At 43.5% G+C, this 20,804-nt stretch overlaps 1 protein-coding gene across 1 annotated transcript; it reads right to left on the bottom strand.

Moving 5' to 3' along the window:
* Positions 1-1,383: 1,383 nt before the first annotated feature.
* On the bottom strand, positions 1,384-18,521 carry LOC131536103 (uncharacterized). Its single transcript, XM_058768835.1, has 8 exons — positions 18,461-18,521; positions 17,989-18,312; positions 17,555-17,884; positions 17,330-17,398; positions 17,110-17,196; positions 1,851-1,898; positions 1,674-1,754; positions 1,384-1,586 (listed from the first exon to the last, which is right to left on the bottom strand). The coding sequence occupies exons 1-8, from the start codon at positions 18,519-18,521 to the stop codon at positions 1,552-1,554; spliced, it is 1,035 nt and encodes a 344-aa protein (XP_058624818.1). The 3' UTR covers positions 1,384-1,551.
* Positions 18,522-20,804: the final 2,283 nt, after the last annotated feature.

Raw genomic sequence — 20,804 nt, forward strand, 5'->3', positions numbered from 1 at the left:
AGATGAATTTTCCGAATGCCATTATATGCCTGACTCGTTTTCCCTCTTTTCCTTGCTTACATTCAGTTTTAAATAAATTGTAAAAGCTCTGTGCACATTTTACTTTCACTTTCAAATTTGCCGCAATTCGGCATCAAGCAGTTGTTTGTTTTTAGTTCATTTGAGTTTTCCCACTTTCCTTTGCTTAAATAGCTTGTAAAAGCCCCGTGCGCATTTTACTTTCACTTTTAAATTAGCAGTAAATTCGGCATCAATTCGCTATATAGGCACAACAAATTAGCAGTAAATTCGGCATCAATTCGCTACATAGGCGCAACAAAATACAATGTAGAACATATAACTTTTATTAACAAAACGAATAGAAATACACCATGCTATATGCCTAATATAAATTAACAAATAACTTACAAATTTTAAATAGGTATACAAAACTGAAAATCAGTCAAGACTGAGTAACAAATAATTATAAAACGTAGAATTAGCAAAACCATTAAGAAAGTTTGGAGGGATGGACTGCATACACCTTGATGTAAAATAATGGGGGAATCATACAGTTTAAATAAAATAAAAATAAGCAAATACTGTGGAACCAAATAAATGAGAAACGAATGTTAAAAAATAAATAAATAAATAAACTTCCAATATCACCTTAGGCTAAATGGCAGGTCAACAGGCTTTTCCAAAATCCAAAATATTTTTAAAACAGGCGCTTTTACATTTCGTTTTGAAACTCTTCTGCCATCGTCTTGTCTGTCTCACCTCACTCTTCTCGACAGTCGGTTCGACTCACTTTCCTCACGTGATAAATTAAATCTGATCTGTGACGCGCGACTGTCGTTCGTTCGATGTGCTGCATTGAGCAGCCGCGTTCAGTTTTAATTGTTGTGTCTGTTCTCTAAACTGAACTAAAGTAGTTTTATTACTATTAAAAAAAATCTAAATGACGGTGAGGGACGGTGCTTGAAAATGTGTTCAGTAGCTGTCACAGTAGCTGATGCAATGTTGAAACACTTCTTAAACCTGAAATGATTTTTGTAAATCCAGTGGTCAAATGCTGTGTAGCACCTGACTGACCTCTGTGTGAATATCCACAAAACTGGAAGTCTTTCTGAGTGTATACATAGCTAGGTTATTTTAGAAAGGACAATTTCAAAGATGAAAAAGAGAAATTAGAGAGAATCAATTAATTCTGAATCATTTATTGTTATTGTGTGAATAATATGTAATCATGTAATCTATAAAAAAGTAACTGTAGTATGATTACGAGTATTTTAAAATATAACTTTACTGTAATTACAAGTACAATTACAAGTACTTAATTTTTAGAATCTGATTACGTAATCCAGGTTACATGTTATCAGTTACTACCCAGCTCTGCTTTTGTTGATATCTACTCTATATTTAATATTACACATTATCTATTCAGTTTGGAGCACTGGAAAAGATCATTGAAAGCTGTATGCAAATATCCATAATATCATTGGCATGAAGATAAATCTTGCTGTGATCTGGCCTGTTATTTGTAGAGAGTATTTTATTCTAATATTGCATTCATATTTCCTCTAGGTGCTGCGAGTTCTTCCTCCCTGCAAAATAATTAAATACAAAAGCATTTACTGAGCTCTCATGATTGCAAATTGTTCCAGATCAATGTGAATCATCTCAAAACTCACCAGCTCTTCTTGCACAGATGATCTGAAGAAGAATCACAGTAGGAGCAGCAAACGCTGCAGTCTCAAGAATAATCAAAATCACTACAGGAAAGATGGACAGATGATAGACACAATCAAATCACAATTCTTGACAAAGCACAGCAGATTGACTGTTTCAGCATTAATGAACTGTCGTACCTCTGAATAATGATCTAGCAGTCCTGCTGACTTCAGTTTCTGCTGGATCTGTTATTTCAGTTCAAACATAATGAACATCTTAATACCAAACATCTTAATACTTCAGTTTCACATCACATAAATCATAAATATGTACCGGACATGTGTGCACTATATTAATAAATGAAAATGTCTCAGTTACATATGTAACCTATAAGTCACATATGCCTCATAAGAGTGTGCTCGTGCCATCTCTCCTCAGATTTTCCATCACGAAGGAAACATTAAAAGTAGGAGAACAGTACAAGAATGGCCAGCAATGCAGCATCTCATACCTTATTCAGGGAACTAGGATTACATATATTACAGAGAAGTTCCCTTTCAGTCGGTCACTCCGAGTCACGTCGGATGACCGACGAATTGGGATCTCGCCAGAGAGACCAATCCACTTTGAGTGTAACTAAACAAGCCAATGGACATTGGCATGCGATCATTGCATCCAGCTGCCGCTGATCACAGCGTGAGTATAAGAGGCAGCGGGTGCACCGCATTAATTCATCCTTTCGCTTCGGAGCCGAGCGGCGGTGAATTACTGCTGCTCTCCTTTCCTGCGAGTGAGAAGACGAGCGAGCGAGTGCGGGCGTTACAGCGCAGCAGCGGTGGTCTCGGTCTCACGGGAGGAAGAGATCGATTCCCGTGAAGACAGTCACACTAGGAGTGTGTGGTGGCCAGCTCCCCTGCGTGCTTCAGCACTAATAAAGAGCAAATTTTCTCTAAAAGAGTAACACGGGTGATCGCGTCTTTTTAAAGATGTCTTATCACCCGTGCGTTTCTGGGTGTGGTCGTTTCCTGGCGCCTCAGGACGGTCACGATCGCTGCTTCACGTGTCTGGGCATTCAGCACGCTGAGGAAGCTTTCGTGGATGGTTCATGTTCTTCTTGTGGGGACATGACCATCTCGGAGTTGCATAATAGACTCCGCTATGTCAAACATGGCGGAGTCCCTCTGCCTCTGCCGCGATCCAGCGTTCGTTCCCGGGGCGGCGCTGTATCCGGTGGAGTCAGAGGTGATCTGAGGGTGACAGTGAGGGCTTCCCCAAGAGGAGTTACTCACCCCTCAAGCACTCCGCAGCCGGTGGAGCTGCCGAAGGAGCGCGCTGGGCCCTCTGCTGGACAGAGTGCACCACGCGTTTCCTTCGGTGCCCCCTCTGACGTCCAGATGTCGATCGCTGCATCGGAGGGCGAGTCCTCTCTCTCCGGGGATGACGACCCGGCTGCGTTGCCCCCTTCGGGTGTGGTAGCATTGTCCGAGCCAGACCCAGAGATGACGGCTATGCTTTCCCGGGCCGCCGAGAATGTCGGGCTCGTGTGGAATCCTCCACTGCGTCCCGATCCTTCGAGGCTGGACGAGTGGTTTCTCGGTGGGGGTCGCGCTGGTTCTCAGCGCCCCCCTCCGGTGCCATTCTTCACGGAAGTGCATGAGGAGCTCACAAGATCGTGGAAGGCACCTTTCACTGCCCGAGACAAATCTTGTGGCTCCTCCCCCCTCACCACCCTCGATGGTGGAGCCGCTTTGGGGTACGCGGGCATCCCCTCTGTGGAGCGGTCTGTGGCCATGCAACTATGTCCAACAGCCGCTACCACTCTGCGGGGTGACCCGTGTCTCCCCTCGCGGGCCTGTAAGTATTCGTCAGGTCTAACTGGCAGTGCTTATAGAGCCTGTGGGGAGGCGGCTTCTGCCCTTCACGCCATGGCGTTACTGCAGGTCCACCAGGCCAAAGCCCTGAAAGACCTGCACGAGGGTGGTCACGACCTGGCGGTTCTACATGAGCTGCGTGCTGCGACGGACCTCGCGCTTCGAGCGACGAAGGTGACCGCACAGTCTCTGGGTCGTGCGATGTCCACTCTAGTGGTCCAGGAGCGCCATCTCTGGCTGTGTCTTGCTGACATGAAGGAGCAGGAGAAGGTACAGTTCCTGAATGCTCCCGTGTCGCAGACCGGCCTTTTCGGCGACGCTGTCGAGAGCTTTGCCCAGCAGTTCTCGGCAGCCCAGAAGCAGACTGAGGCGATCAAACACATCATGCACCGGAGGAAACCTGCTGCTTCCACTCCGGCTGCAGCCCCTCAGCCTGCTCGTCGCCGTGGCGCCCCTGCGGCTGCCCGCTCGCGCGGCCGCAGCAGCCTTCCACCAGGCAGCGTCGTGGAGCGGTCGCGGGCAGGATGCCCAGCTCGTCCAGGCCCCGCCAAACCTGGCGGCAAGCGCAAGTGCAAGAGGCCCTGAGACGGGCGACCCGGAGATGGTGGAGACTGCTCGTCGGGAGATGGTGACCGCACCACTCCCACCCCCGGAGGAGGGCAAGGTGGAGAATCCTTTGTTTCGTTTTGTTTTTGTTCCGATGTACCCAAAACATCAGTAAAAGAGCAGTTTCCTCAATCTCTGGGTCTCAAGAGGAGGAGAGTGGTGAACCGTGCATCACAGGATCACTTCCCTTCTCCTCTCTCGCCAGCAGGCAGCAGTGGGTTGCCCAAGAGCACCCCTCCTGCCCATTCGTGGAAACAGGTAAGGGCGGTAGCACTCAAGTACCCGCTTCAAGTCGTCACACGCCAGGCTGTCACAAGCCTCAAGCCGGGTCCCTGTGTTTCCTCCCTCACGAGGAGGAATCAGGTGAGTGTTACACTGCACACCCAGACCCCGCCCCCCGCCGTCACAGGCCAAGCCGTCACAGGCTCCGGGCCGGGTCCCTGTGTTCCACCTCGCTGCCCCACCGCAGGTATGTCGGTGGCCCCGTTGGTCCTGCTGGTACGGTCTCTCGGAGCCTGGCTAGCGCTCCCCAGTCCGTCTCGGTGGCTCCTGCGGACCATCAGACTCGGCTACGCGATTCAGTTCGCCCGGCGTCCCCCCAAGTTCGGGGGCATCCGGTTCACTTCAGTCAAGGCCGTCGATGCCCCTGTCTTGTGTGCGGAAATTGCAGTCCTGCTGGCGAAGGACGCGATAGAGCCGGTCCCTCCAGCCGATATGAGGTCGGGGTTTTACAGCCCTTACTTCATTGTGCCCAAGAAAGGCGGTGGGTTACGACCGATCTTGGATCTGCGAGTTTTGAACCGTGCACTTCACAAGATGCCGTTCAAGATGTTGACGCAGAAACGCATTTTTGGGTGCATCCGTCCCCTAGATTGGTTTGCAGCGATCGGCACAGGCCATTCCTGCGATTCACGTTCGAGGGTCAGGCATATCAGTACAAGGTCCTGCCCTTCGGGCTGTCCCTTTTGCCTCGCGTCTTCACCAAAGTCACAGAGGCGGCCCTTGTTCTCTTGAGAGAACGGGGTGTGCGCATCCTCAACTACCTCGACGACTGGCTCATACTTGCACAGTCTCAAGAGCAGTTGTGCGCACACAGGGACCTGGTGCTGAGGCACCTCAGCCAGTTGGGTCTTCGGGTCAACTGGGAAAAGAGCAAACTCGTGCCAACACAGGGGATCTCTTTTCTCGGCATGGAGTTGGATTCGGTCAACCAGACAGCACGCCTCACCCAGGAACGTGCTCAGTTGGTGCTGAACTGCCTCAAGACTTTATCAGGCAGGACGGCGGTCCCACTGAAACTCTTTCAGAGGCTCCTGGGGCATATGGCTGCAGCTGCGGCGATAGTTCCACTGGCTCCATGGCCGAGTCCCAAGGTGGGTGTGGAAACGCGGTACTCACCGGGTTCAGATTACACCGGCCTGCTGCAAAACCTTCAGCCCGTGGACAGATCCCTCGTTCCTTCGGGCAGGAGTGCCCTTGGAGCAGGTATCCAGGCATGCTGTGGTATTTACAGATGCAGGTAGCTCTCATTATCGCTTCAGCACGAGCACCGTCCACAAGACGGGCCTATGCGCTGAAGTGGAACCTGTTTGTCAAATGGTGTTCCTCTCACCGTGAGGACCCCCGGAGATGTTCAATCAGAGCCGTGCTTTCCTTTTTGCAACAAGGGTTGGAGCGTAGGCTGTCCCCCTCCACCCTTAAGGTTTATGTTGCTGCTATTTCCGCTCACCACGACCCGTGGGGGAGGTCGGTGGGGAAGCACGATCTGGTTGTCAGGTTTCTTAGGGGGGCCAGGAGGTTAAACCCTCCTAGGCCTCCCTCCCTACCCTCTTGGGATTTGGTATTGGTGCTAAGAGCCCTACAAATTGCCCCCTTCGAGCCTTTGCAGTCAGTTGAGTTGAAGTTTCTCTCTATGAAAACCCTACTCCTGACTGCGTTGGCCTCGATCAAGAGGGTGGGGGACCTGCAGGCATTTTCGGTCGACGAATCGTGCCTTGAGTTTGGGCCGGCTGACTCCAGTGCAACACTGAGGCCCCGGCCCGGCTATGTGCCCAAGGTTCCTACCACTCCCTTCAGGGACCAGGTAGTGAACCTGCAAGCGCTGCCCCTGGAGGAGGCAGACCCAGCCCTAGCTTTGCTCTGTCCTGTACGTGCACTGCGACAGTACGTGGATAGAACTCAGAGCTTCAGGACCTCAGAACAGCTCTTTGTCTGTTACGGAGGACAGCAGAAGGGGAAGGCTGTCTCCAAGCAGAGGATGGCCCACTGGATAGTGGATGCCATCACCTTGGCCTATGAAGCACAAGGTGTGCCCTGCCCGCTCAGGTTGCGTGCTCACTCCACTAGGGGTGTCGCATCGTCCTGGGCGATGGCTCGTGGTGCCTCGCTAGCAGACATCTGTAGAGCTGCGGGTTGGGCGACTCCTAACACGTTCGCTAGGTTTTATAGCCTACGTGTTGAACCGGTTTCCTCCTGTGTTCTCACCTCAAACGGGTAGTGGCACTGAGAGGCCCGGCTCAGAGTCGGCTTGCGGCGTTCTTTCGCCTAATTCTCCAGAGAGTTCCTTAACCAGGCAAACCCTGTCGAGTCCAAAAGACTGCACGCTAGCCATTAAGATTAACATACTAAACATGGTAAATACGACCGCTTGAAGAAATCAGACGTCAACTACTCATTCTCTATAACAATCGTGTATTTATTTAGTAACATATTTTATCTGTCATAAGTCTCGTCTCGAGACTTTAGCTCCGTGTGTGTCATAAAAATATATACTGGTTTTTGTTCGGGAGCTCCCTCTGCTACTCAGGTCATATTTTTGATGGAAAAATATAGAAGTTATCATTCTTACCGTGATGTATACTGTGACTACAAATAAACAGAAACAGACTCTACTGAATAAGTAGGGTAGGCCTATTTGTCCTCTTTATTTTGTGAAATAGTGGTTCACATTGCTTTATTTCTGTGTGACTAATTTTCAATCCTGATAAATTAATTCATTATGATCAATGTATCACTTAATAGGCTATTGTAAAACATCGATGCTTTTGGATTTAAATCTAACAAAGCTTGCAAACAAATGGCCGCTTTTATCATGTTCGTTTTGTGATCGCGCTATATTTCCAGTGACTTAATTCTGATTAGTTTTCTGATAACTTCTCTTTGTTGATGAAATGATGGGGTTGCGTGACGTTGTTCCAGAGAGGCGTGTAAAGGGCGGGTTTTAGTGAAGCACAGCGGAGCTTCTGGCCCGACGGTGGAAACGCATTGTGATTTTGGGCTTGGTGCTACAGGTCTGAGGCTATTAGCCCCGCCCGGCCCGTTTAAAGTACTGGCTTGCACTGGCCCGACAGTGGAAAAGCGGCTAATGAGTATTTGTATGATGAGATCTCTCCAGAGAGCACAATCGAGGGAAGAATCCTGCCATAAAGAGGCAGACCTTTCAAAAATGGAGGTGTAACCATTCTGAACAATTTGCATGAGAAAACCTGCAGGACTGGCCCTTGGGTCTTGTTCATCTCAATCTGAAGGCACTACTGCATTCTCCGACTGCAGAAACCCCAAAGCATCTGTATAAACAGAAAGGACATGAGGACTTGTACAAGAGGTCCAGTCCAAACCTTCAACCAAGCTCTCCAGCAGGGGCTTTCAAGAACAAGCCCAGAATTCAGGAGCTGCTACTGAGAACCTGAGACCAAGAGGCCTTAGTTGTGAAACTCACTTTTGCTGTTTTGCTTGCTTTGTTTTGCAGGCCCATGGTCTCTGGAATGAGCTGCAAAAAGCTGCAGTCTTCTGTTTAGCAGCACAAAACTTGTCCACCACAGCAGTGACTGCTTCCCAAAATCCGTCTTCTTGTGACAAGAGAGCATCTAAAATGAAGGTTTTATCCTTTTCTTTAATGTCATAAAAAGTATTTTCTCCTGTATGCTCTGTAGGAGAGAGCAGCACAGATCACCTATGAGCATCTCAAAGTCCGAGGCCACTGTAGAAAGCACACCATCATCATGCGGACCACAACCAAAAGAAATCAAATAACGAGCTTCCATGACACAGAATAGATTTACAATAAAACACCGGATTTGCAAAGCACTCCTCAGCAGAGATCATGTGACCTGGGAAGAAAGAGAGAAAAGGAAAACATCGATGCCACCCCGAGTACCGAGCTCATGTAGCACTTTGGCAAATGCAGAACTGGAACAGCGGGGGTTAAATGAACACCATTCTTTTCAAAGTTTTACAAATTTCCATCAGTCATTACTCAAGTCTTCAGTGTCACATGATCCTTCAGAAATCATTCTAATATGCTGATTTATTATTCACGTTGGAAACAGTTGTGCCGTTTCTTTCTTTCTTTCTTTTTTCTTTTTTGAAACTATGGTACTTTTTTCAGGATTCTTTTATGAATAAAAAGTTAACCGTCATGTTGTGTTTGGATCATTTTGATCCAGAGAGGATTTTCTTTGCCTCACTGATCTGATCTTATATCGGTCAGAAATGAGCATCCATTGGAAATTAATATAGAACATTGAAAGCAAGAGGCACATTTAGTGTTCAGGATCCTGTTCATCATCTTCACGGCCACATATGCAGTTGTGTGCTTGCAAACATGAAGACCTCAGATCACACTCATGTAAGGCAAGGCAAGGCAAGGCAAGTTTATTTATATAGCACATTTCATACACAGTGGTAGTTCAAAGTGCTTTACATAAAAGGAAGTGAAATAGTCATAAAAAAAATTAAAAAAGGATATAAAAATGTATTTAAAAAATTTAAACCAGTTAAGAATAGAAAATGATTATACATAGCGCAATCAGTTCGAATGTAGCACAGTGCTCATTTAACAAATGCACAGCTAAACAGATGAGTTTTGAGTCTGGATTTAAAATGTGGCTAATGTTCTAGCATGTCTTATCTCATCGGGAAGCTGGTGCCAACTGCGGGCAGCATAATAGCTAAAAGCGGACTCCCCTTGTTTTGTTTGAACCCTTGGCATTTCTAACTGACTCGATCCTAATGATCTGAGTGGTCTGTTTTACTGCAATGTATTTAGGTCCTATGCCATTGAGTGATTTATAAACGAGTAAAAGTACTTCAAAATCAATCCTAAATGTAACTGGAAGCTAGTGTAAGGACCTGAGGACTGGTTTGATATGCTCAGATTTTCTGGTTCTAGTCAGAATCCTAGCAGCAGAGTTCCGGATGAGCTGCAGCTGTCTAATGGTCTTCTTTGGAAGGCCGGTGAGGAGACCATTACAATAGTCCACCCTGCTGGTGATAAAGGCATAAACAAGTTTCTCAAAGTCTTGACTGGACACAAAACATCTAATTCTTGCAATGTTTTTGAAATGATAGCATGCTGATTTAGTTACTGCTTTGACATGACTACTAAAACTAAGGTCTGTCTCCTGAATCACCCCAAGATTTTTGATTTGATTTTTAGTTGTTTGACCCCTTGAGTCAAGGTATGCATTCACCTTGAGAACTTCATCTTTGTTTCCAAATGCAATGACTTCAGTTTTCTCCTTGTTTAACTGAAGAAAGTTCTGCCACATCCAACTGTTAATTTCATCAATGCATTGGCAGAGGGAGTCAATGGGGCTGTAGTCATTTGGAGATAAGGCTAGGTAAATCTGGGTATCATAAGCATAGCTGTGATAGGCAATTTGGTTCTTTCTCATTATTTGACTTAGTGGGAGCATATACAGGCTAAACAAGAGTGGTGCAAGAATTGAGCCTTGTGGGACTCCGCATGTCATGGACGTCCACTTAGACTTATGCTCTCCTATACTCACATAATAACCTCTCACTTCTAAGTATGACCTGAACCATTTGAGTTCCATCCCAGAAAGACCGACCCAGTTTTCCAGTCTCTCTAGAAGTATGTTATGATCAACAGTGTCAAACGCAGCACTAAGATCTAGTAGTACCAGAACTGATATTTTGCCAGAATCAGAATTTAAGAAAATATCATTTATTATCTTAATATGTGCTGTCTCTGTACTGCGATGCGCTCGGAAACCAGATTGAAAATTGTCCAGGTGTCCATTTGAGTTTAAGTAGTTGTTCAGCTGATTAAAAACTACCTTTTCAATAATCTTACCTATGAAAGGAAGATTTGATATTGGTCTATAGTTGCTCAACATGGTGTTATCAAGATTGCGCTTTTTCAGAAGGGGCTTAACAACTGCAGTTTTCAGGGAGTTTGGAGAAGTCCCAGAAAGAAGTGAGGCATTCACCACTTCTAAGAGATCTGCTTCTAAACAGTTAAGCACACTGTTGAAAAAAGATGTGGGAAGTGTGTCAAGATAGGAGGTTGACGATTTAAGATGCTGTACTATTTCTACCAAAATTTTGCTATCAATTGCTTCAAAAACAGACATGGTCACTTCTTTTTGAAATTGCGGTCGAATCTGTGTGACCTCTGCCTAACTTGAGGATGTGTCAATCTCCTTTCTCATATTATTGAGCTTCTCAGAAAAGAAGGAAGCAAACTCATTGCATTTGCTGTCGGAGAGCATTTCACTGGGAATCTGACTTGGTGGGTTTGTTAGTCTCTCAACAGTAGCAAAAAGAGTGCGAGTGTTGTTTAAGTTACTGTTTATGAGGTTTGAGAAGAAGGTCTGTCTACCTGTGGCTAGTTCCACATTGAAAGCTTGAAGGCTGTCTTTATAGATGCTATAGTGAATTTCAAGTTTCGTCTTCCGCCACATCCGCTCTGCTTTTCTGCATTGACTTTTCATACTCTGAACTGCTGTTGATTTACTGACTGCTGACTGTTTCAGGAGCGATATTGTAGGGAGTGAAATTGTTTCCTTAATAACTCCTCGTGAAGCCAAAACTTAGGAACTCTTACAATGCAAATGTCAGGCCACAAAACAAACTCTTCCATCAGGCTTTGATCTCTTTGTGAAGCCAAACACCCAGAAACTCTTACAATGCAAATGTCATGCCGCAAGACAATAAACTCTAATCAGACAAGAAGATCTGAGAGAAAGACCATTTGATCATTGGTCCATTCACCCATCCTTCCCCCTGGGCTCATGGTACTGGTCACTGAAAGTTACTACTTTCATAAAATTTTCATGAAAAAATTTTCATAAAAAAACAAGTTACTAATCTTAAGAATTAATGATCGTAACCCTTTCATGTTTGGTATCATTTTAAAGGTCTCTGTGCGATTGGTAAAATGGTCTCAATTTCACAGTGGAGGGTATTTAATATGTTCCATATTATGTATCTTCCTCTTGAAGCCATGAACAAGATGGCGCCGCAGATGGCAGCCATGGTTTGTCGGTGCTTGGTACTTGTTCTTTTTTTGTTTGTTTGTCCTGTCTTAAGCAACTTTTTCCCGATCAGCTTTACTAGAAACGAACTCCTGGACATCAGAAACGGCACACCAAATAACTTTCTGCCTACATTTGAGCATTCAGACCTTTCACTGGACATTTTAATCGGAGGAGCTGCGTTCATATACAAGCGCTCCAGGCGACGCAGGCGAGGGAAGCGCGCCGGCGCGCTCGTGAAACTCCGACAGCGGGGTTTAGGACTCCGCTGCCGAGCATTCATCTGGCGAATCTCCGCTCCTGGCAAATAAATCAGACGAACTACAACTCCTCACCCGCACAAACAAGGACTTTTAAACTCGCTGCGCTTTGCTTCACGGAAACCTGGCTGAACGGAGCCATCCCGGACAGCGCGCTTCATCTAACGGGCTTCCAGCTGTTCAGAGCAGACCGCGTCACCGAGTCCTCGGGAAAACGAGAGGCGGTGGATTATGTTTTATATCAACGAAGGCTGGTGTACAGACGTGACAGTTTTAAAGAAGATGTGCTGCCCAAATTTGGAAGCTCTCTTTATTAACTGCAAGCCTTTTTATTCACCGCGGGAGTTTTCCTCGTTTATTCTGGTGAGTGTGTACATTGCTCCTGACGCGCGCGTGAGCGCTGCGCTAGAACTGCTGGCCGATCAAATCACACACACAGAGCAGCGTTATCCGGACTCTTTCATTATCATTCTCGGTGATTTTAATAAAGCTAATCTCACCCGTGAACTGCCTAAATATAGACAGCACACTCTGTTCCCCGTGCAGCGCTGGGACTCTCTGATCACTGTTTGGTTCATCTCCTACCAGCCTACAGGCAGAAACTCAAATCTGCTAAGCCTGTAGTAAAAACTGTAAAGAGATGGACTTCTGAAGCAGAGCAGGTTTTACAGGCCTGCTTCGAACTTACTGATTGGAGTGTTTTTGAGGCTGCAGCTACTGATCTGGACGAGCTTACTGACACCGTGACGTCCTACATCAGTTTCTGTGAGGACATGTGTGTACCCACCAGGACTTATTTAACATTTAACAATGACAAACCTTGGTTCAGTGCAAAACTCAAACAGCTTCGCCAGGCCAAAGAGGACGCCTACAGGAGTGGGGACAAAGCCTTGTACAAACAGGCCAAATACACACTGAATAGGGAGATAAGAGTGGCAAAATTAAACTACTCTGGAAAGCTAAAAAAACAGCTTTCAAGCAATGACTCTACATCAGTGTGGAAAGGCCTGAAAGCCATCACCAGCTACAAGAGCCCATCCCCCAGCACTGAGGCCAATCAACAACTGGCTGAAGACCTGAACGAGTTTTACTGCAGGTTTGAAAAGACTGGTCTGACACCCCACACCCGCTCCGACCGTCTCACAGCACAGCCATTCACACCCTCACCCTCCCTCCCCCCTACTGTTTCTCAGCCTGTACTCAAGATCTGTGAAGATGATGTATGCAAAGTCTTCAGAAAGCAGAAGATAAGGAAAGGAAAGCCAAAGCCAAATATGGGACTGCACTACATCCTGCAACATCTGGACAAACCAGGGACTTATGCAAGGATCTTGTTTGTGGACTTCAGCTCCGCTTTCAACACCATCATCCCAGACACCCTTCAGAACAAACTGACACAGCTCTCTGTACCCACCTCCATCTGTCAGTGGATTACCAGCTTCCTGACAGACAGGCAGCAGCTAGTGAGGCTGGGAAAACACACATCCAGCACCCGCACCATCAGCACTGGAGCTCCTCAGGGCTGCGTTCTCTCCCCACTGCTCTTCTGCCTCTACACAAATGACTGCACCTCTAAAGACCCCTCTGTCAAACTCCTGAAGTTTGCAGACGACACCACAGTCATCGGCCTCATCCACGACGGCGACGAGTCTGCTTACAGACAAGAGGTTGAGCAGCTGGCTGTCTGGTGCAGTCACAACAACCTGGAGCTGAACACGCTCAAAACTGTGGAGATGATAGTGGACTTCAGGAGAAACCCCCCTCCTCTCCCCCCACTCACCATCATGAACAGCACTGTGGTTGCAGTGGAGTCATTCAGGTTCCTGGGCACCAGCATCTCTCAGGACCTGAAGTGGGACAATCACATTGACTCCATCGTGAAAAAGGCCCAGCAGAGGTTGTACTTCCTTCGTCAGCTGAAAAAGTTCAACCTGCCACAGGAGCTGCTGAAACAGTTTTATTCAGCTGTTATTGAGTCGGTTCTGTGCTCCTCCATAACTGTCTGGTTTGGGTCAGCCAGCATTACACAGGTAATGACACATGGATCATTACCTGTGTTCTGTAATTCATTCTCCATCTTTAATTATTGCCTCCCTCTCAAGTATTATGTAAATACACATACATATGTTTATCTATACAGCTGTATATAGAGTAAATAATGCACAAATCTGTACATAAATCTACTGTTCCAGATTCATACTTATTATTATTAGGATTATTATCCATTGTTAAGTCTTACTATTTAAATGTTTTTTTCTGTTCTCATGTCACATGTGTATTTATGTATGTATGTATGTATGTATGTATGTATGTATGTACCAGGAGCACCTTAAAACCACAACAAATTCCTCGTGTGTTTGCGCACACCTGGCGAATAAAGCTAATTCTGATTCTGATTCTGATTCTGATTCTGAAGCCAGGTAAACATTTTATTCATAGATTCATTTTTGAACAACTGATGTATTTTCTTATTTTTGAATTGGCTTCTTATTGTTTTATTGTGTAATTGGCACGACACGTTTACCTGACTAATAATAAATTGTTATATTTGATTTATTCTGATCTCTTCTGAAATCATTTTTTTCTAGTAAATTAATGGTAGGGGTATTTCCGCAAATCTGCGTTCAGGACAGATCATACCAAGCACTAATGGATGAACCATGGGGAGCACCGTGAAGGAGACTTTGGATTTCTGACTGTCGCTGGCTTAACACGGTGTAGCTCTCGTGGTTATAGGAAAAATTACACTTTTTGTTATGAGCATGCAGGCGCAGCTCACGTAAAGGTATTATAACCACTCTGCACCCTCTGAGTAATTTCAGAACTGACGAGTTTGTGTCCGTGGATTCACAAAAAAATCGTCCGAAGTGTAATTCCTATGCGATACCTGGTCCCTAATGAACGAATAGTTGAACGTATGGGATTTTCGGAATAATCAAATATTTAAATTAATGTACAATCGATATCTGTGATCAGTTTAATTATAAATATTGTCTAAATTTAATGATCACTTGAAATTGGAGTCAGATCAAGCATGGAGTTAGACTAAAATTGAAACTAGATCCTGATAAATTCAGAAGCACAAGTAAAAGACCGAACATACATTAAACCTTCAACCAGGCCGCTGGATTCCATTGTTTGGACTAGCAGGTGGATCCTTACAATATCATCAATAACATTCTTAACTTTTGAGTTAAATGAATCCAGGAGAAGATCAACAGTGTCTGCAGAAATGCTTGGTGTTGAAGATATAGCCTTCATAAATAGTGCACTAGTGTTCTCGTTAATGCATCTCTTTCTGACAGAGACAGATCTAGATTCAGTGGTAACAGAGATCAATATATCAAAGAAAATACAGAAGTGATCAGATAGTGCTACATCCTTAATAACAATAGATGAAATGTTTAGACCTCTACTGATGAGTAAATCTAGAGCAGGGGTCTCCAACGCTGCTCCTGGAGAGTTACCGTCCTACAGATTTCAGCTCCAACCCCAATCAAACACACCTGAACCAGCTAATCAAGGTCTTCAAGGCTACTTGTTAATTTCAGACAGGTTAAAATCCCCTGCAATAGTAAAACAGTCAAACTCTGAGGAAATCATTGATAACAGTTCTGTGAACTCTTCCACAAAGGCTGGAGAGTTTTTTGGAGGCCTGTAAATAATGATAACCAGAATGCGTGTATTTATGTACATAAACTATTTTGAGTACAGAGTATTTTTCACATGGTGAATTTTATATAAATACAGGTATGTTTATTTTCCAATGACTATAACAACAGTATTTATGATTTAAAAAAAAAAAAAAAAAAACTAAAGAATATTATGTTTGATTATTAATGTAAACATCAGCAGAATTTAGCAGATATACAGACAGTTGCGCTGCATTGTTCTTTGACTTTGAATACAAACTTCTTTACTTTTAATGTAGTAAGTTGCTAGTCGGCTCCTGACCAGTGGCGTAGCATGTCAGCCCCGGGGCCATATGCAAAAAATTTGTACGGGCCCCACCAAATGAAATGGGCTCCAACTCGGTTAACTTGTTGATTTTTCTGATGTAAATAACGTTACGTGACTATTCACAAGCTGTTTTAATTACGGTATAAATGCTTGGAAATAATATTTAATGTTTTCAAGTCCATTCATTGCAGGCAAGCCACCCAATAATCGCAATAAGCTTTGTGCTTTTTTTATTATAACACAGTCTCATTCTTCTGTAAATTTTAAGATCAGATACAAACAATAAATGTGTTTTGCGCTCTTTTATTTGTAGTGAGGTAACTACATTCGCCTCAGTTCAAGCGGCATGTGAATCAATGATATTTCCTCTTTAATATTTGCAGCACGAAATAAACATGAATAAATATTTGAATGCATATTGAAAAAAAAATCTGAACAATTTAATACAAACTAATGTCTCATGAAATTGATCAATTAGACTTTCAAAAACATCTATAAGCCTACATTTTATTGCTGTTTTTCGTGTTAAGAATGACGCCACAGATTTTATTTTTTATTTTTTTTTGCAGAGTGTGATTTTCACATTAACTTCACGCAATATAACATTATTTTATTATTGTAATTTTGAATTTATTCTTAAAATAGTATGATGTTATTCTTATTTAGTTATTTTTCAGCGTGACACTAAAATGCCGCTGTAGGGTATTTGTACTGCATGCAAACACAATCTTGGCACTAAAATAAAATAAAATAAAATAAATAAAATGGTATGAAGTTGATGACCCTGACTCCCCATATCTCCTCATTGAACGCGCCTTTATAGAGAAATGCATCTTTACAGATTACATAGGTTAATGAAAGAGTTTTCAATTTTTTATTTGAATTATTTCGTTGTAAAGTAGTAATTTATAGCATTCTATAAATATATTTATCATGTCAGTGAGGCAAGTACTTGCTGAGTTTTGGTTCAGTTTTTTGTGAAGTGTTCCTGCTCAAGATCAAGACCACCCTGTTTTTTTTTTCTTCTTTATTGTACAATAGCAAAACGTTTTGTTGATATTGTGAGTGCACACAAATAAAACTATTTGCAGCTTCGAATGATGTATACTCTTACCTTTATGAGGAAAAATTACGGCGTATTTTAATGTTCCACTCTTATTAAGAAAACCCCAATCTGCCTGGGCCCATATGCACCTGCATACCCTGCACACCCAGACACTACACCCCTGCTCCTGACACAATGTCACTGTACACACAAAATCAAAGTGTCTGACAGCATTGATGCGTCAATGTCACTCATACTCTTTTGAACTCAGAATAAAAAAAATGTTTCTCGAACTGATAGTGAACAGTTGGTGATTCCCGGTATTTCATCTCTTAATGTCTTCAGTGAGGAATTATATCTATTTTCTTTCACAAGAAGCCATTATCTGAGAGCCACTGCAAGCACAAGCTCTGAGAAAGACAGTGATGCTGTACCTTTAGTTATGTGTGTGTTTGTAGTTGAGGGATTCTGAGAGTTTGTGATGTGGACTGGAATCACTGCTGTCATCGAAGCAGCTCGAGCTGTAAAGATGAATGTTAGTTCAGATGAATCATACTGTAGAATATGACAATAATATTTTATCTAGTTAACAAACAAGATAACCAGCATTATGCAATGCAAAGCACTGATGTGAGAAAGACAGTGATGCTGTACCTTTAGTTTTGAGATCCTGAGAGTTTGTGATGTGGACTGGATTCACTGCTGTTGTTGTTTTATCTTGAGCTGTAAAGATGAATGTTAGTTCAGATAAATCATACTGTAGAATATGACAATCATATTTTAATCAGTTAACACACAAGATAACTAGCATTATCTATCATTATATTATCAAGTCTAACAGAGACTGTTCAGTAACTGATCATGGGATTGAACTCTCACCTGAACTCTTGACAGTATATGTGGCTGAGGTCTTGGCTTGATTTTTGTGAGAAACTTCACATCTCCACTCTCTGTTGTGATCTTCATTCAGGAGTGTTGTATTCAGAGTGCTGATACAGTGATCTGGAGCTGATTCCTGATATCTGGAGTCTGAGTTTATCAGTTTAACACCAGCCTGATTCACCCAGAACAGCTCAATTCCCTCAGAATTAATCAAATCATCACAAGAGACTCCAGCAAGAGAATACAACTGACAGGAGAGAGTCACAGAGCGGCCTGCACTGATCTCAGTCTGTGAGGATGAGGATGATGATGATGAGGATGAAGAGACTGAAACACCAATTAACACACAAATCACACACACGTTTCAATCATCATGGGAGTTTAAATGAAGAATTTGCCTTTTTCAATTGACCACATAATCATAAAATTACCATGAAGAACATGCAGATAAACACGTGCATCAGTTCTCAGTTTTTGTCCATTCACTGTCCATTGTTGGCAGATGTAAAGTCCATAATCTTCTTTTGTGACGTTCTTGATGTTCAGCGAGCAGTCAGACCCCAGAATCAGTCTCTCATGACTGTCTGTGTCTTTATTCTTTATCCCTGAACGAAGCAGTTCAACTGCTGCTGAATGACTGAATCTGTCATAGACCCATGTAGTTGATTTGCAGTCATGAAGAACATTATTACAGCGCAGACGGACATTTTCACCAGAACTGATGAACACATGAGCATCATTCACTCCACTGGAACCTGAAACACAAAAACATCTGAGTGATAATTGTGATATATGAATTAATGAAAACAAAGCATACCAGCATAAAAAAACAACCAAAAAAAAAAAAAAACAATAGAAGAACAAGAAGATTCAGATCATACAGAAAAATAGAAATTTCTTTACCTGTGAGAAGTGAAGAGAGAAAGATCAGTCCCAGCAGACACAAATGAAACTTCTCAGCCATTTTCTCCTTCTGTCAGTCTTCGTCTTCATTATATGCTCTCAACTCTTTCTTTAAATACTATCAGCTCTTCCTGTGGTTTTTAACTTCCTCTGATCAACTGAGTGTTATGTTACACTGTGTGAAACATGTTCTTCAGTGTGGAAACTGAATCAACACACATTCACTCTGAACACAATCTATAGGCTATTCTTTACATTACTGTTAAATTTCTTTCTTTTAGCAGTTTCCTGCATGCCGTTAAATAAATATAAAATCATGAAATTATTAATGATAAAATTGGTTTGACAGTGAAAAGTTTTCACTATCCATGACTCACTTAGAAAATTAATTCTTAAACAGTTTTTAAAGTATTTTGAAAAGATTAACATCAATTCCAGCTTGGTCAAACAAAAAGCCTTCACACACACTACATGAGCGTCTTTAAAACGTTTCTACTCATGAATTATGAATTATAATATGCTGCTTTTCTCTCTCCAGCCCTGAGAAAACAGATCAGATCCAGATTCTGTTATTAACACCACAAACACCAAACAGAAGCACATTTTCCCTTCAGCCAGTGGATTTCACAGCAGCTCGAGTCACTCTGACGGCTGATAATTCACAGTTAGCTGGATTTGTGTGCTGTGACACAGACTGAACTGTTTAAAGTTCATCAGAGATGCTTTAAAAGGTGGCTACTTTGACTTTTTTCATAAAATGCTATTTTTTTTGAACACCTTGTCATTATGAAAGTCAGTACGTGTCATCGGCATCATCTCCTGAAGATACTCAAAATATGTCATGGCAAACTAATGAAATAAAAAATGACAACAGATTTTGATGATTTTTTTTTCTATTTTAGTGAAATAATGATACCACTTGTGCTAGAGTCAGTTGAACTTCCTGTCGGACATTTTGAAAATCTTTGAAAACCTCCTTTTTTGACTCCTCCTACAGACCATTGACTGTTTTTTGAGTAGTATTTTCAGACGCGTGTTCCTGCTGGCTGTGGTAACTCAGTTTGACCGCACTGGTTTAACACACACACATCTGAGATCATCTCTAAATCCAGTTTGGACTGATGATTGTAAATTCTCACACATTCACATAACAGTTCCTCTTCTTTATTTAACTGGCTTGCTATAGTTGCTACAAACTATTTGCAAATTCGCTGTTACTTTCATTGGTTGTGTGTATCTAAATCAATCAGTTTAGCCTGATACAGAGGCTTTGAAGCTTGTGTGGAGAACAACACAGCACTTGCAGCACTTGTGTTGTTTTAGTGGAGTGACATCACTGGTGACGTTCGAAGCCTTGTTTGATCATGGTGCTTCACTTTTGGCAGAATCAACTCAGTCTGAAAAACTCTAGTGGGAATAGCAACGCATTCTCGACGTGGTAGAGTATCATGCTCTCTGGGGTCCCCTGAAGCCACCCTCCCACTGACGGTCCAGACCCAAGTGTGAGTATGATCCATTTCATCTCTCTATTGCTTTTATGTGGACTCACTAACTAGCTTTTCTCTGCAGCATTACCTGGTCCTGTCTTTGTACCTCTGACTTTGTTACAGGGTTAGGACCTCTGCGAGCACCTCCCCCTGTGGAAGTCAAAGCCCCTTGCTGTCGACCGATTGTGGTGATGGTCTCACCTGTCGGTACTGGATCCAGGCTGGATGATAGCCCTATATCTTCTGCCTCATGCTTGCTGGATCATGTAGCTAAGTTGCTAGGCTTCTGCGGGAGCCTCCTTGGTCATCAGGTCCCAGGTATAGCGCTGCAACCTCAGGACTCATGGGTCCTCCATTAAGATTGAGTATTTTCAGAGTCAACCTGGTCTCATAGAAATATGTACCTCTGCGCACTTTTTGTGCGACACCGTTTTACGTACCTTGCTGCACGTTTCGCCGCAGTTTCAAATAGAAATGTCCACTGAGTGGCGCTAAAACACAGGTTCAATACGTGAACCCTGGCACGTTTTTATTACGTAGATATTGGTACGTATTGCTGTTTTTTTATTATGTTGCTTCAGATACGTATTGTGGCGGTTCAGAATTCAAATATCCGGGGACTATCGGGTAGGTTTAGGGCTGGATTTGGTGTAGGGCGTGTTGAAAATACGCCCTACACCAAATCCAGCCCTAAACCTACCCGATAGTGTTAACAAATGCAAGACTGATATAAAAACATATTAACTGATGCAGCTGTGCCATTTGAACTTCCTTTTACGCAGATTTTAACTGCTTTGTGGTACCGTAGTTTCACGGGATTCAAACCGGTGCTTCTCGTCTCCTAAGTCCATCTCCGT

The sequence above is a fragment of the Onychostoma macrolepis genome, chromosome 03 (assembly GCF_012432095.1).
Source record: "Onychostoma macrolepis isolate SWU-2019 chromosome 03, ASM1243209v1, whole genome shotgun sequence".
NCBI lineage: Eukaryota > Metazoa > Chordata > Actinopteri > Cypriniformes > Cyprinidae > Onychostoma > Onychostoma macrolepis.